Here is a 15,417-nt window from a genome sequence, read left to right on the forward strand (position 1 = left end):
ATCTAGTAAAAATAATTGAGATATGTAATATTACTCTAAAAGTATTCTGTTATTCAATGTATATCAGCTGGCAATATCATTGCGCACACTTCACTAATATTCAGAATATTGAACTCAACATTCCCCACCCCCAAAGAAAAAAAATATCAGGTTCTCATTTGCATATTGCGATTCAATTTTTTCGATTAACCACTTATATAGTAAGAGTAAACGTACAAAAATATCACTCAATTAGTCTCCTTGAACTATAAAAGGAAAGCATTTTCATGAGGGTTTTTAATTAATAATTATCAACAAATTTTATTCACATAAATTAATATAATAAATAAGAAATAAAAAAAAGATATACCAAATTATTCAAGGAACTAAATGGTTCTGTGGCATAACTATGTAAAAGTATCTAAAAAATTAAAAAACTGAAATCTGAGTTACATAAACAGGTAACTTACATACTCAGGCCCTAAATATGGCTTTGTTTACATGACGCCCATTTTCTCTTGAGTACATACCGACTTTATTCAAGCTAAGAAATGTGGTTGATTTTTCACTGTTAAATCATGCTACATTTCTGATGGCGAACTATTTTGTGAAATAGGCATTTATTTGTAATTTATATTCAAATTTATTCCAATCAAGGGAACTTATCTAAATATAAATTCTTCATTCGCTGAAAACGCTAAGAATTTGATCACATTCGATTTAATGAGCTAAAATATATCATAATATTGTTATGAAAAAATCCCTGTGCAAGGTGAAAAGTCCAGTTGGTCAGAAACGGGTGACGACTCTTTATTTTACACGAAAACATTAAACATACAAAAAACGGTATTTGCACTACAAAAAGAGAATTCACTCGATTACTCGCTTCTCTCGATTCGATTTTTCCTCTTCTGCTCATCTTTGCTCCCATGGCAAGGCATCAAATGTTCTAGAACACACGCTGGATCTCGAATTATAATGGATTCTCGCATGTTTCGGATTCTCCATTTTTGTTTCCAAAGTCGCCGAACGATATTCAAGTTTGTCATCAAGGCCGGGTATTATTGACTCAGTATGCATTTGAGTAATTTATAAAACTCTTTTCCTTCACATGAAATTAACTGCTAAAAAAAGATATATTACATACTCTTAACCATATTGAAAATGTGAAGGAAATGAATGAGTCTAAATTTAAATAGGATTTTAAAAAAGCAATTAGCATTTCATTTATAAGAGAATAATCCAATTTGGACTTAGAGATGATATCTATTGATAGTTTTTATCATGTGAGAATGTGATGTTGTTTTGGTTAGGGGATTTTGAAGCTCAAAATCACGTAGGCAATAAATAAAGCCTAGTTGGCAATTTTCATCATCATCTTTTAATCGCATATATTTTTTTACCTGCTTTTACCAGTGTTGCATTATTATTATGCATGCTTCTTTGAAAGCAGATGCGTTTTTAAAAGGTTGACCTGTTTTTACCAGTATTGCATTATTAATATTATGTATACTTCTTTGACTGCAGATGCGTTTTTAAAAGGTTGGCGTAGAACTATGACATCATAGCTGTTATTTCATCTCAAAATCGATCCAAAACTTTGTTTGCCAGCTAGAAAAACTAAAAATGAAATTTTAAGAAAATTCTCTCTCTATATATATAAAGAGAGAGAGGGATGTAGAGAAGTCTCGTGATTGTTTCAAACCGGTTTAAACTGGTTAATGAGTTAAATGAATTAAGACAAATAATGACTTAAAAGTAATAATGTTCTCACATGATAACTTGAAATTTTTGATCATAGATTTCATTTTAACTTTTTTTTCAGGATTGCAATAGCAACATACAAAGTGAGTACAAAATCTAGTATAGAGTTTTAGTTGAGAAAGTAACTATGCTTACCTATTATATAATATTTAAAAACTAAAATTAAGTTCGTGATAAAGCAATTACCTCAATAAGAATCAATACATTCCTCTAATGTAGAACGGAGAATGTGAAAGCAGCATTAATTACACATAAAGTCCAATCTGAGTTCTAGAATGCTAGGCACATCCTTGGTATCCCATTTTTCTTTGTTTCAACATCTTTCACGTTATTTTTTAAGACTCTTTCATTGATACAAACTCAAAAGAGGAAACCACGAGAAATAAAATCAGATGAACTTGAAACTCATGATATCTTTTCCAGTAGATTTCCCAGAAAAATTTTCTTCCAGAAATCGAAGAATTGCAAAGCTCCAATGGGCAGATTCCCTTTCGGCTCAACATCTGGAATACTACTCCCACAACAAAGTTTAAACTCTCTTAATAGACACGATTATGACACATATGATTTCATAAAACCATGAAACGTTTTTTTTTCCACATCGACGGCATTTTGTAAAAAAATTAACACGATATTCACTCTGACGATGCTTTGCTATTTTCGATATTTATTTGATGTTGCCAGAAATTTTAAAAATAGTGCTAATCTATATATGTGTGTGAGTGTGTGCGTTAAATGTTATGCATGCTCACTATATTTTTAATGGCGTTGACGTGGCATTGTATAGACCTAACGACAAATAATCAGGTTTGAACTTGAGTTTGGAGAGAGACTACGAAGAGACTACTAAATAAATGTGAAGAAATGACATTCGACTTTTCAATGTTTTAGTCATAACGATCCTGAAGAATTATACAAAATTCTCAGAAAAGTAGAAATCCCAGTAACCTGTGTTTCGAGCAGAACAATATATATAAAACACTAAAGTGCATTTTACCGAAATCTTTCTTATTATCTATTGTCGAATGGAAACAATTCAGCTATAAATAAACACCGTTTCAGATTGTTTTATTAAACGTTTTTACAAGTACACTTAATTCAGCATTTCGCTTAAGTGTAAAAGGAATGTAAAAAAATCAAGATTGCAGAAATAAGTGTGAAATAAAAATTTTAATCGAGCGCGAAGACAGGCTTATCGCGTTGATTGCCTCGTTAACCCTCAGTATTTCACATATGCTATCTAATTGTACAGACCTGTCTTCTAGTTAGATGACCTCATCTCTATTTTAACGAAAGGAAAACAAAGAAAAGATACTCTGAATATCAGGCGCGAGTCGTGACAGTGAACGTGTTTAATTTCTGCATTTAGATCATCGCAATGAAATGGCTGCTCATATCTTCTAAAAGTATTGTCTCACAAATCTGATTTGCAATACATTAACACTTAAAAAAATTACTTTTTTATAAATGATATCAGTTAAACTTTTATATAATATATTTCCAATAAAGTTTTTAAATTTAATTTGATACACAATCTGAAATAATGTTATAATGATATGTACGCTTATCCAACAAAACATGCAGTCACTTGTTTTTGTCAATATTAAAACTGAAATAAAAAATAATTGCTTTCTTCGGAATTGACTCAATATATGAGAGATTTTTATTTCGCTTTAATTTTACAGTATATACAGTCTTGTAGTAATAATGCAATTCATGTTTTTATAGTGTTACCAAATTACGGAACTATTTCTTTTAAAAAAGGGCATTACTTAATAATACTTTAGCAGTCTAAAATGCCTATAAAATGAACGGAGAAGCTAGTTGCCAAAGGCGGCTAGTGATAAATAAATTTCAGTTTTAAACGCTTATTTTATAATTATAGTAAGCCTTTGGTATTACTGACTTTTAGTTATTTTGTATTACTGACAATTAGTTATAGTATAAAAGCTTTTTCTCTCGAAATTATGTATTGTAAATGATATGCCACTTCAGTATATTGAGCTAGGAATTTGTGAGCGAGGCTTAGTAGCGAAGTTGAGAGAAAATCAGTCGCTCACGGCGGAGGTGACGAAAGAAGCCCTCTCATCAAATTCTGATGACAAATTCCGAAACTATCCAAATGCATAGAGATATTTGCTTGCGATACTTTTGATGACGTGAATCTAAAATTTTTAACTCAAACAATAATATGAACTCTTTAGAATTTTTTAAAGAAGATTGAACTTATAACGATTTGATAAAAATATTAACTACCTGGTTGGTTGTATGTCACTCAATAAATAAAAGTCTTCACACGTATTTCCTGAACAACAACAAAATTGATTATTGTAACCTTTGAATAAAAGTCGAAATCAATTGCATCACAGTCACAAAAATCATGTTGCCGTTCCCTTCAAAATCAAGCCTGTTATGATTATAAACGAATTTTAGACGCATCCTTACTTGCGACGAACATCTTAAACTAAGCAACTCATTAAATATCGAACATCGACATTAATCATTTGGGAGAAATTCTAAGTAATGAGTTGATACATTTTTTCTAACTGATTTAATGTGTGTTTTCCTGTGAATTTGAAATCGGAATCATATAAGCAAACAATTTTTATGCAATACGTAATGCCTAGCAATTTGCTCTTTGAATATATCCTATTTCATATTGACAACTTATATTATAAATAATTATTATATTACAAAAACTATTATTATATCTTATTATTATATAATAAAAAGTTTGGAAGCATCAGTTTTTGTGGCTTAGCATTTGAAATTGAGTTTTCATCAATATCTGGTAACTTTCAGTTAACAAAGAAATTCATTTCAGAGAATATTCATGAACCGATAACCTGTTGTCAGCGCATGTTATTCAGCTGCTGTTTTAGTAATTACTGAATTGAGGATCTATTTTCTCTTCTAAGAAATACCGTAAAATAAAAGGTGAAAAATGTGTGAACCTTGTAGAAACTTAAATTTAATATGGCTATTCGAATGGGTAAAAAAAGAACAAATTCCCACAGCAATTAAAGAAGAATTTCAGAGTCAGGTTCTAGAAATAGCTTGCAGAAAGGATCCTTATGGAGATCTAAACACTACTTTCACACATTTTTTCTTCTTTACTTTACAAATGATTCTTGTTTTCATAATTAAGGTCCCTCTGCAAAAACGATATTTATGTAATTTTTTTTTGTTATTTTTTTTAAAAAAATTTTGGTAGTTTTTTAATTTTTGTTTTGATTTCAAATCTAAAAATGAACAGAAGTTTAAAATATTTTTCTGATACAAAATTAGCAATATACTTTAAAGGTATTTCTTATCAATATAAGCTTGTAAATATCTATATTAAGTGTCCCCATCCTCATACAGAAAAGTTTCAAGACAGAATTTTTTAACAGAACTTAGGGAGCATTATCATAGAATGACTTGATAAAATTTTAAATAACAGACAAGGTAGCCTAACTCTATTCACTTTTCAACAAAAGGTTTAAAAAAATTAATCAAAAGACAGAGAAATTCACTTGTAAATCTTTTATCGAGTGTACAAGATTATCGCTACATCTCTTCAAAATTTGGGAAGATATGTGGTCACAGAAAAAAAAAGAAAAGGTTTATTTGTAACTTCCTCACAAACAAGAATGTTTTCACAGCACAACTTTTTGTTCTAGTTGTCAGAGATTTATGGACTCTCCAGATTACAGCTACTTTATATACAACACAATTCCATAAAGAAAAAATGACTCCAAATCATAATTTAACATCAAATTAGCGTAATGTATCAGGATACAAACCATATCATCCAATACTTATTACAAAAGGAATTCGTGAACATTTTTTTTTTTTGTTAAGTATATTCGCAATAAACATATTTTCGTTTTGCTCTTGATATTATTCGAAGAATAGTTTTTGAAGAATAGAATATTTTGCAGTAAACTAAAAAAAAAAAAAAAATGTTTGTTACAGTAAACAATACGCTAATTGAGTTCCATTTTTTGAAGACAGCAGTTCATGAAGATGACGCAGGTCTTGAAACTGAAGAAGGGGAGTTAGACCTATCTAAAGCATGTTCTTTGGCTTTTAAACGCAAAATGTCCAAACTCGATCGTCCCGGATCTATGCCTTTCATTAATGAGCCACTGTCCATGCCTAGGAATGCTGGTTGAAGATGCGGTTGGCCAAGAAACGAGGACTTAGCTGTGGATAGACCGTGATGATGGGCAAAACTGGTAACAGATGGTGCAGTGGTTGAAGATGACGTCGACGCAGAAGCCGCTGCAGCTGAACTCAGCATGTAAACGGATAACAGAGCTGAACTGAGAGGTGTCACAGCTTTCGGCCACGAAGGTGCGTGATGATGTCCTAAGAAACCGGGAGGTCCTAAGCCAGGATTGGCGTTATTATTGAAGTTCAGAATGTGTGACAGGCCCAGTGGATTCTGAAGACTTGTAGGAAGGGGCCACAGATGGTGATCGGCAGGTGGCATGTGCATACCGCTATGTAGGTGAGGTCCAGAGTTAGGATAAAGTGGTGGAAGATCTGTTCGTGGACCCATGAGGAGATCGACACCGGATGGTAAATTAGGGCTATCCCGCCCCATTGCTTTCTCTCGCTTCCGCCATTTGGCTCTTCGGTTCTGGAACCAAACCTGAAACGAAAATAAATGACTTTCAATATGTGAACAAGTAATAAAAAATGTGCTCTAAGGTTCTACTGCGGTGAAAGTACTACAAATATTACCATGGAATTCCCAGGAAAATGAATGAATTAGACCTGAGACAGCAGCGTGAGGACTATGGGTGATTACCTAACGATCATCAACGGTCCTGGCACATCCCCGTCTCATTACGGTGGGGGGGATTAGAAATTAAAACTGAATACATCATTACTATCCCTAGGAGAGCGTAAACATGTTTAATTATCTTAAGATTTTTCATCCCTGTATTCTAAATATACTTTCAAACGGAAGAGAGTACTGCAAAAATGATAATAAAAACCAGCAAGAATGATTTCCCAAATCTTTCTCGCATATTCTCTAATAACGATATTATCCCAATGAACGCATTGCATGCCATTGATGTAGAACAGTTACGAAATATTAACCTTTGTAGTGAATTTAGCATTTTTTTACTCAATCTATTGTGTGGTCCTTGGCGAGTGTATTGGTATTTAATCCCTTACGTGCGGTTAAAAGTATCAAAAATCGAATTTGGGTTGCAGACGCGTTTTTCCAAACCCACTGACACAAAAATTTGATGTCAAACTATATTTAAAGTCGTAAAATCAAACCGAATTTGAAAATTTAAGTCATTGCGTTTTTGAGTTATCACGCTCATGTTTCTGAAAGTATAGATCGACAGATGGTTAATTCTTTGCTGGATTTCACTCAAAATTTGGCAACTATCTATATTTATGATGTAAAATCCGTGTACCGAAATTTTATTTATTTCCGCTTTGTAGTTATTTTGCTAACTTATATTCGAACAGTAAGACAGATGGATTTCCTCTGAAGGAGTTTTTTTTTTTTTTTTTTCAAAATTTGGTAGATATCTACAAGTCTAATGCAAAATCCGTATACCAAATTTCATCCATGTAGCTCAATGTAGCTTTTTAGTTATCCTATTTGTTACAGACAGACGGATATTTTGCGTTTTGTAAAATGTTTTTTACGAACAAAAATGTGAAGATCCGTCAAAATCGCGAGTTCGTATTTTTTGACGATTGCCATACTTGGTATACGAGACAGTAAGAAAGATTTTTATTCATGTAAAAGAAATGACTGTAAATTTCTTTCAACTTGAAATATCTTAAAATTAAAATTTACGATCAGTGTTCAAGAAAATAAGAGCAGCATGCTACATTTGATTAGTAAGTTATAGCTTTACAGGATTCTCACCTTTTTAGCCTACATGTTCCTAAAGGAATCAGTTTTATAGAAGCTTCATTTATATGTCTATGCTGTTAGCTGGCACAAAGCATACTATGTCACATAGCAAATAAATAATATACATCCTTTAAAAATATAAAAAAAGATCTATTTACACTATTTAACAATTTTGAAGTGACTCAATCGTTACTATTTTAAATCCTCAGCCCACAAAACACGAAGAAATGCTTTACGGAAACGGTAAAGAACTAAATATAAATTCAGTAAGCCCTATATGAATCGTTTTCTGAATAATCTACAATCTTTTTCAGCGTAGTATAGTTGAGATATTTAAAAAAGTCGCTAAAGTGAAAAAGGTATTCTGTAATGGGATTGTAAAGAAATATAATAAAATTGGAAAATTATTTGGATAATTTCTCAAAATAAAACAAACATTGTTGCTTGAATTCATATTCATTCAATCTGGACCTGGCATCAACAAAATAATGATCAAAAGCATTCACTCCATATATTTGTGAGCATTTTCTTATGCATGATAATGCTTCTTTAAAATTTTTAAACTTGCACATTTTTTTAACATTTTTAAATTTACATTTCAGTCCCTCGCTTAGCTAATTTATGGAATTGTAAATATTAGAAATGTTTCGAAGATATCTTGCCGTGTCACTAAAAACTCCAAATCAAGATAAGAGAGAAAAGTATTAAACAGAAAGTTTATATGAATGCGAAAATAAGCTCATTCGCTACCAGATGGATGATTGCTATGGTCTGTTTATAGAAACTGACATTCGTATCTTCGAAAATCTCACTTATTGTCTCACAAAAATAGTGTGCGTTTTTTTTTTTTTTTTTTTTTTTTTTTAATCTTAAGACACAAAATTTTATCTTTATAATGACATCAGTTTCATTCCCGTATAATTTCTCTTCCTTTTTAATTAATCTTTTCAGTTTACTTCAATGCACAATATGTAACAATGTCTTTAATGCTACGATGAACATTCAATCTCATACTTTTGCCACTGTTAAAATTAAGATTTAAGAAAAAATGGTTTTTTTTATCATCAACTCAGAAGTACGATTCTCCCTTCCGCTTTAAATCGTAGTTTGCACAATTTTAAGTTGCATGCTATATTGCAGTAATTTTTAGCAGACTGATTAAATTAAATCCACTTCATATCAAATAAGATGAATTTTTAAATATATATATATATATATATATATATATATATATATATATATATATATATATATATATATATATATATATATATATATATATATATATATATATATATATATATATATATATATATATATATGTATATTGCATTTTAATTGTATAATAATTTTAAAAATCAGTAACGTATGGGAACAAGTGATTAGTACGAAATTATTTTTCATAATTTAGCCATTTGGTTTTCATATTAAAAATCGGTGTATTATCAAGAATGATGCTGTTGAAACTGATTCATTTTAATAATATAGCTACTAAATAAATTTTAAACACGGTTTATGACAAATGACTACTTTAAAACAGAGACATCATTAATAAATCTTTTGAATATTTCCACATAAGATAGACACTTTCCCTTGATAATAATTCATCCTCTAACATAATCCCTTAAAAAATTATTTTACAACACTTAAACAGAGATCCGAATGCAATTTCCTTACAGTTAAAAAAAAAAAAATTTCAACAACTTTTTTTAATACTCAACGCGATCCATTTTCCGGAAAAAGAATTTCAATTCACAAAAGGGTAAAAATATTTCTTTTTAAAAAAACCGACATTTCTCATTTAAGCATGTCTTCCCTCTTCAAAGCATCTTCTCTCCGAGCAGCGATATTCAAATCGGGGGGGGGGGGGATATCTTGAAATAATAGCTCGCCTTTTCGGGTAACCGGCGCTCGGGAACCGGTCCCGGCAGCATTCGTCCATGATCTAATCCCTAAAAAAGACCATAATCACTCCATTAATGGGCGCATTTTCCTCTCATGGGGGAGAAGAGGCACGCAATTTCCCGGTCAATAATTTGTCCACTCCAGGACAATGGAGGGTGATTAAATTCGAAGGGGTATGGACAGGGAAGTGCATCCACTTGCGGACCGCTTTCCGGCTTTTGAATCAGGCGTAATTGACGACAATTAGTTGATTTGATGAAGTGAAACGACTGGAATTGCTTCCGAGGTGCGCGAGAGGATGAAAAATCCCTCCTTCCGTTTTCACGAGATTTGAATGAGGTTCTGATTGCGGGGAATCGCTTTCAAGGCTTCTTTGTGAGACGCCCGGGAGGCGGAGGAAGACCCCGTCAGGAGGCTCATTTAAGTACGAAAGCTTCAGTAGAATGGCTGATGTTTATTGAAAATCTCCGATTACACGCTTTTTCTTTTTTTCCTTCTTCTCTTTCCCTTCGTACCTCTGGCAAGGGTTTCGTTGCACATCCTTTTATTCTCACTCGTAATTAAACTTGAGATATTCACAATTCCATTTTTTTTTTTTCCTCTCTCTCCTTATACTTACTAAATCATAAAATATTTTTTCCCCCATTTCTTATTGAATTCTTTCATTTCTATTCATTGTTAATGAAGTTGTTCCTAATGTTCATAAAGAAAGTACTTTTGATCCGTAAATTTAAAATGAAACTAATGCTATTTTGAAAGGGCGAGTTTCTTCCAATGATAAAATTCTCTAGATATTGTTTTCTTTTAAAGTGCTTTTATTTAAATAGATTTCGTTCATATTTATATAAATAAAAATTATTGATTGGTTTTAAATATATTTCTGTATGTCCAAGGGATATGCATTTCACACATTCTTTTTTTTTACTTCCCATGTCAATGCATTGTTTCAATATGTTTAAAAGTTAGCAGCCATTTTCTCATTAAATCAATTCATTTTGTTTTTATTCCGTATGGGAAATTTCACTTGGCAATAAGTTTGAAAGACAATGTACACAGTCTGCGGTTAAGAAATATAATAATAAAAACACATCTTAAAATATTTTATGATTAAATGTATTTTATTCTAAATCTTCACTAAAATGTTAATTACTGTATAATATTTGACAACTGAAACACACTTTGGTAAAAAAAAAAAAAAAAAAGTAAAATATAGAAAATAATTATAAATGTAAAAAAGCTAAATAATCTTTTACCGTCATGTCATTAAAAAGTATCAGTATGTAATTTAAACTAAGATTGCAACCCATAACAAATCCAACAATCAAACCTTGTTGTGAAATCAAAGTCATCCAAATTTCCTTTTATTTGATAGAAGCATAGCTGATTTACAAATAGCCAACATGAGAAGAGCTTTTTTCTAGAATTCGAAGTACAGTCGATGAAGAATGAATTTAAAAGAAAGGATTGTAAAAGCCAAATATGAATGAATCTGATATAAGGGCTATACTCTTACGTTTTTTAAAAAATAGTTTATCACACACTTATACTCAAAAATTACATTTTGGCTTTACTTTTATTTTTAGATTAAATAACCTAATGGACAATCACCTCAGTCAATAATACTTTGTAATACATTCGTGCTGTAGATATAATTAGTATTTTTAAATTAACTCTTTTTTTTTTACTAACATAAGTAATTTTCAGTATGGAAGAAGCGTTCTTGTGTTCTTTTTTTGCATATTTAAAATGTTGAATAATTGCTTGGTAAATGAATGATGGTGCTTGATATTTTTAATTTTTAATTCATGAAAAAATTATATCGCTGAACGAAATGTACAAGATCTGAAAGAAAAATTGAGTGCACAGTTATAAAAACTACTACTGTTTTGTTATTTTTAAGGGATGAAAATTGCTGAAGACACACTAAACTGTTTTTGACGCATTCTTTGAAATCATTTGTTTGAGAAATTCAATATATGCATGTTTTAATTCTTATTTTCGTAAAAGTTTATTGATTTTAGTAATTCAATTCAACATATGCCAATTAAAAAAGGTTTAAGATAAAAAAAATGTTTATTGAAATTTTTAACGAGTTTATTGATTTTTACTATAAATGCCTTTTCAGATTAAAGTAGAATCTATTAAATATTATTCCTTTAAGTATGAATATTTAATATGTGTTCATTAAAATATCTCTTCGCAGTAAAAACTTTGTCTCGAATAAATTAGTCTAATTTATAGGAATAGCGATATTTAATTTTGGATAAAAACGAATTTTGAAGCAAACAGAAACAAAACAAACAAAAATAAATAAATAAAACGCTATAAACTAATATTCTATTGTATTACACAATAAGTATTTGTTTGATACAGTAGTAAAAACACTATGCAAATTGTAAATATGATAATAAATATATTTTCAGAAAATTAAAACAAAAAGCTTAACTAGAAAAACTAAAGAGGTCAAATAGCATGCAATGAAGAAAGTGGCTGTTATTCTTTATGAAAGATAATGTGGAGTTAATTCATCCATAATTTATGCACTTCAATACGGCGTGATCTTGATTCTGAATCTATTGCCAATCCTGTAGAGAGAACGAGGACTTCACATCACACCGCAAAATGTTAGACATACAGGAAACGTTTGCTTTATCACTCTAATGCTGGTCTATTGATGGTCAATTACTCTATTGATGGTCTAATTACAACGCTGTTTGAAATTTGATATCCGGGTATTGCTTGGATTAAAATTCTTTTATGTATAATCCTTTTAACTTTAAAATTTATTTTTCTATGAAATATCATAATATACAAAATCTTTTTATCTAAAATCCTTATCGTCACCTTTGAATTAAAATTAGGAAAGCAATTGAATTAAAATGACCTATAACTCATTTTCTACAGAAATTAATATTTGTTATATCAACACTGCAAATTTTTATTTAAAATATTGATGTAAAAGAAAGATTGCGTTTTCATTTAGCCGAATCACTAAAACTTTCTTTTAAGCATGCTTTCATCTCTACTTTGATACCAATAAAATATTGGGTTGGCAACTAAGTAATTGCGGATTTTTTAGAAAATCAAAGACAATGTTTTCATGGAACTAAATAACTTTATTCTGTAATGTATTGCCCATTTTGATCAATGACCTATTGACATCTTTCAGGCAGCATCATAATCCTACGTTCATAAAACTTCTGGTTTTTATTAGCAAAACACTGAATCAGGTACGATTTGACATCATCATCATTATTGAAATTTTTACCATTCAAGGAGTTTTGTAAAGATCGAAACAAAAAGTAATCAGATGGTGCAAGGTCAGGACTATATGGTGGATGTGGCAAAACATCCCAACCAAGCTCCAATAATTTTTGCCGAGTGACCAAAGATGTGTGTGGCCTTCATTGTCATGATGGAATACAACACCTTTTCGATTTGTCAATTCGGGCCGCTTTTCTTCAACTGCATTGTTTAATTTCGTTAGTTGTTCAATGTAGACATCAGAATGGATCGTTCGGTTGGGTGGTAAGAGTTCAAAGTAGACAATTCCTTTGTAATCCCACCAAACTGACAACAAAACCTTCTTTTGATGAATATCAGCTTTTGATGTTGTTTGAGTTGGTTCACCTGGCCTGCTCCACGATCTTTTCCGCTTGATATTGTTGTAAACAACCCATTTTTCATCGCCAGTTATCAGTCGTTTTAAAAATGGATCATTTTCATTACGTTTCTTTAGCAAATCGCAGCTGTTAATGCGTTGCGTTAAATGCGCTTCTTTCAGTTCGTGAGGAATCCATGTATCGAGTTTTTGAACATAGCCAAGTTGTTTTAAGTGATTTTCGATGCATGTATGTGATACATGAAGCTTCTCTGCAATCTCACGTGATGTACTGTGACGATCCGAATCGATTATTGCTTTGATTAGGTCGTCATCAACTTCAACTGGACGATCAGAGCGTTTTTCATCTTTGAGTGAAAAGTCACCAGAACGAAATTTCCCGAAAGTCCCCCTCTCCCCGCAAACCAATTTTGACACTGCCGTTCTTTTAAGGCTCCGTCACCATAAACAGCACATAACTTTTTATGAGCTTGCGATGTGTTTTTCCCTTTGCGGAAATAAAAAAGCAAAATATGACGAAAATGTTCCTTTTGATTTTCCATTTTTCAACGAACGCCAAACGAAAACTACACAACCGATCAAAAAGCTTTTTTTACTGATTGACAGCTGAATTGCTAACTATCAAATAACAAAATGTTTTTTACATTTGTACTACGTCTGCAAAAATAAAAATTCAACTGAAGCCATCTGTGAGTGAAATCCACAATTACTTAGTTGCCAACCCAATACAATGTCAAAAATTTTATTAAAGCGAAGAGAAAATTTTAAAATTCCTCTCGCAATTCTCTTCATCTAAGTTACTGTTTTCAAATTCCTTTCAATGCTTCGACAAAAATCAACGGGTCTTTCCAAAACACTTCCGCACACCCTCCAACTGGTTCTCCGCCCTCCCCCTCTCCCCGCATAAAATTTGGGCACTGGATAAGAATGCGAATATCTTGAATGGCGTTCACCAACAAAGCAGCTACAAAATACAGATATTTGGCATGAATCTACTTTTTTTTACTGAATCGATTTGGAGAATACGTATTTTGGACACTTTTTTATAGACAGATCCACACCAAAATTTGACCGGAAATACAATGGTAGTCACGAGACAATGAATTTCATTGATTTAAGTCATTGCGCTCATGAATTACCGCGTTTGCATGCATGAGAAAGTACGACCGAAAGATGGTCCACCGCTTGACAGACTTGGCTCCCGATTTGATACGAATATCTATTTTAGTAGTTAAACCTGTATGCTTATTTTTATTTACATATATTTCTGGGTTTTGTAATTATTGAGTCTACTTGTTCTCAAACAGATTTCGTCTGAACAGATTTTGCTCAACATTTGATAGAAAATGGGTGAAAGCGTGATTTCATTTGTTTCCCTCAAGACGTTTTTGACAGACGTCTTTGTCACTGACAGACAGCAGTAATGCCAAAAATATGTTTTTTGGACTCAAGGATTTCAGAAACGAAAAATTTCAACAAAATCTCGAATTTGAATTTTTTTTTTTTTTTTTTTTTTGACAATTACAATAGCTTCTCTATACCTCGTATAAGAAAAAGTAAAAAAGAAATATTATATATTGTAGCAACATATAGTTTTATATGTATTATATTGTAGCTTATATTGGTATCGAACAATGTAATATTTATTGTAAAATAGATTAGATTAAATTACAAATATTATGAAAATAATATACAAATTTAGGCTTGTTGCAAAGTTTATTTCATTGAAAATCTTTTAAGTTTTTAATAAATACCAAAAGTTTGTATTAGACGACAAGAATGGAAAGTTTATCTATGCATTTGAAACATATTATTATTATTGAAATCGAAAATCTGGGATTTCTAGCAGAAAAGGCTGTCATCTCCGAATGCCAGATTCAGAGTTTATAAATATCAAAATACTTGAAGAAAGCGCTTAAGAAAAACAGTTTCTTGGATCAGAAATTTCAAACCTATCTGAAGAAATGAACAATCGTTTGAAAATATTTTTCTTTCAATTAAATGCAAACATTAACTTTTATGGTATAAGGTATGAATTTATCGTTTGATTTTCCATTTATACTGGACAAAAAAAAAAAAAAAAAAAAAAAATCTGCTTTTTTTAACTAATATTGGAACAAAAATCTTATTTTATGCGCATTTAAATCTTTCAATTATTACTATTATTCAGAGCAAATGAAAATTTATCAGCAGTTTTTTATTTTATTTCAATATTCTTATACTTTTTTGTATTAACTGCATGGAATTGGTAAATTTTAGGTTTTACCATATG

The 15,417-nt window shown here is 31.0% G+C and overlaps 1 protein-coding gene across 1 annotated transcript in view; it reads right to left on the reverse strand.

Moving 5' to 3' along the window:
• Positions 1 to 5,253: 5,253 nt before the first annotated feature.
• The window catches only part of LOC129960983 (retinal homeobox protein Rx3-like), a 51,209-nt gene continuing 41,045 nt past the window's right edge, over positions 5,254 to 15,417 (reverse strand). Inside the window, exon 3 of the mRNA XM_056074769.1 lies at positions 5,254 to 6,382. Within this exon, the coding sequence (XP_055930744.1) occupies positions 5,744 to 6,382 (639 nt within the window). The 3' untranslated portion in view covers positions 5,254 to 5,743. The remainder of the gene's footprint in view (positions 6,383 to 15,417) is intronic.

Source organism: Argiope bruennichi, chromosome 2 (genome assembly GCF_947563725.1).
Source record: "Argiope bruennichi chromosome 2, qqArgBrue1.1, whole genome shotgun sequence".
Taxonomy (NCBI): Eukaryota; Metazoa; Arthropoda; class Arachnida; order Araneae; family Araneidae; genus Argiope; species Argiope bruennichi.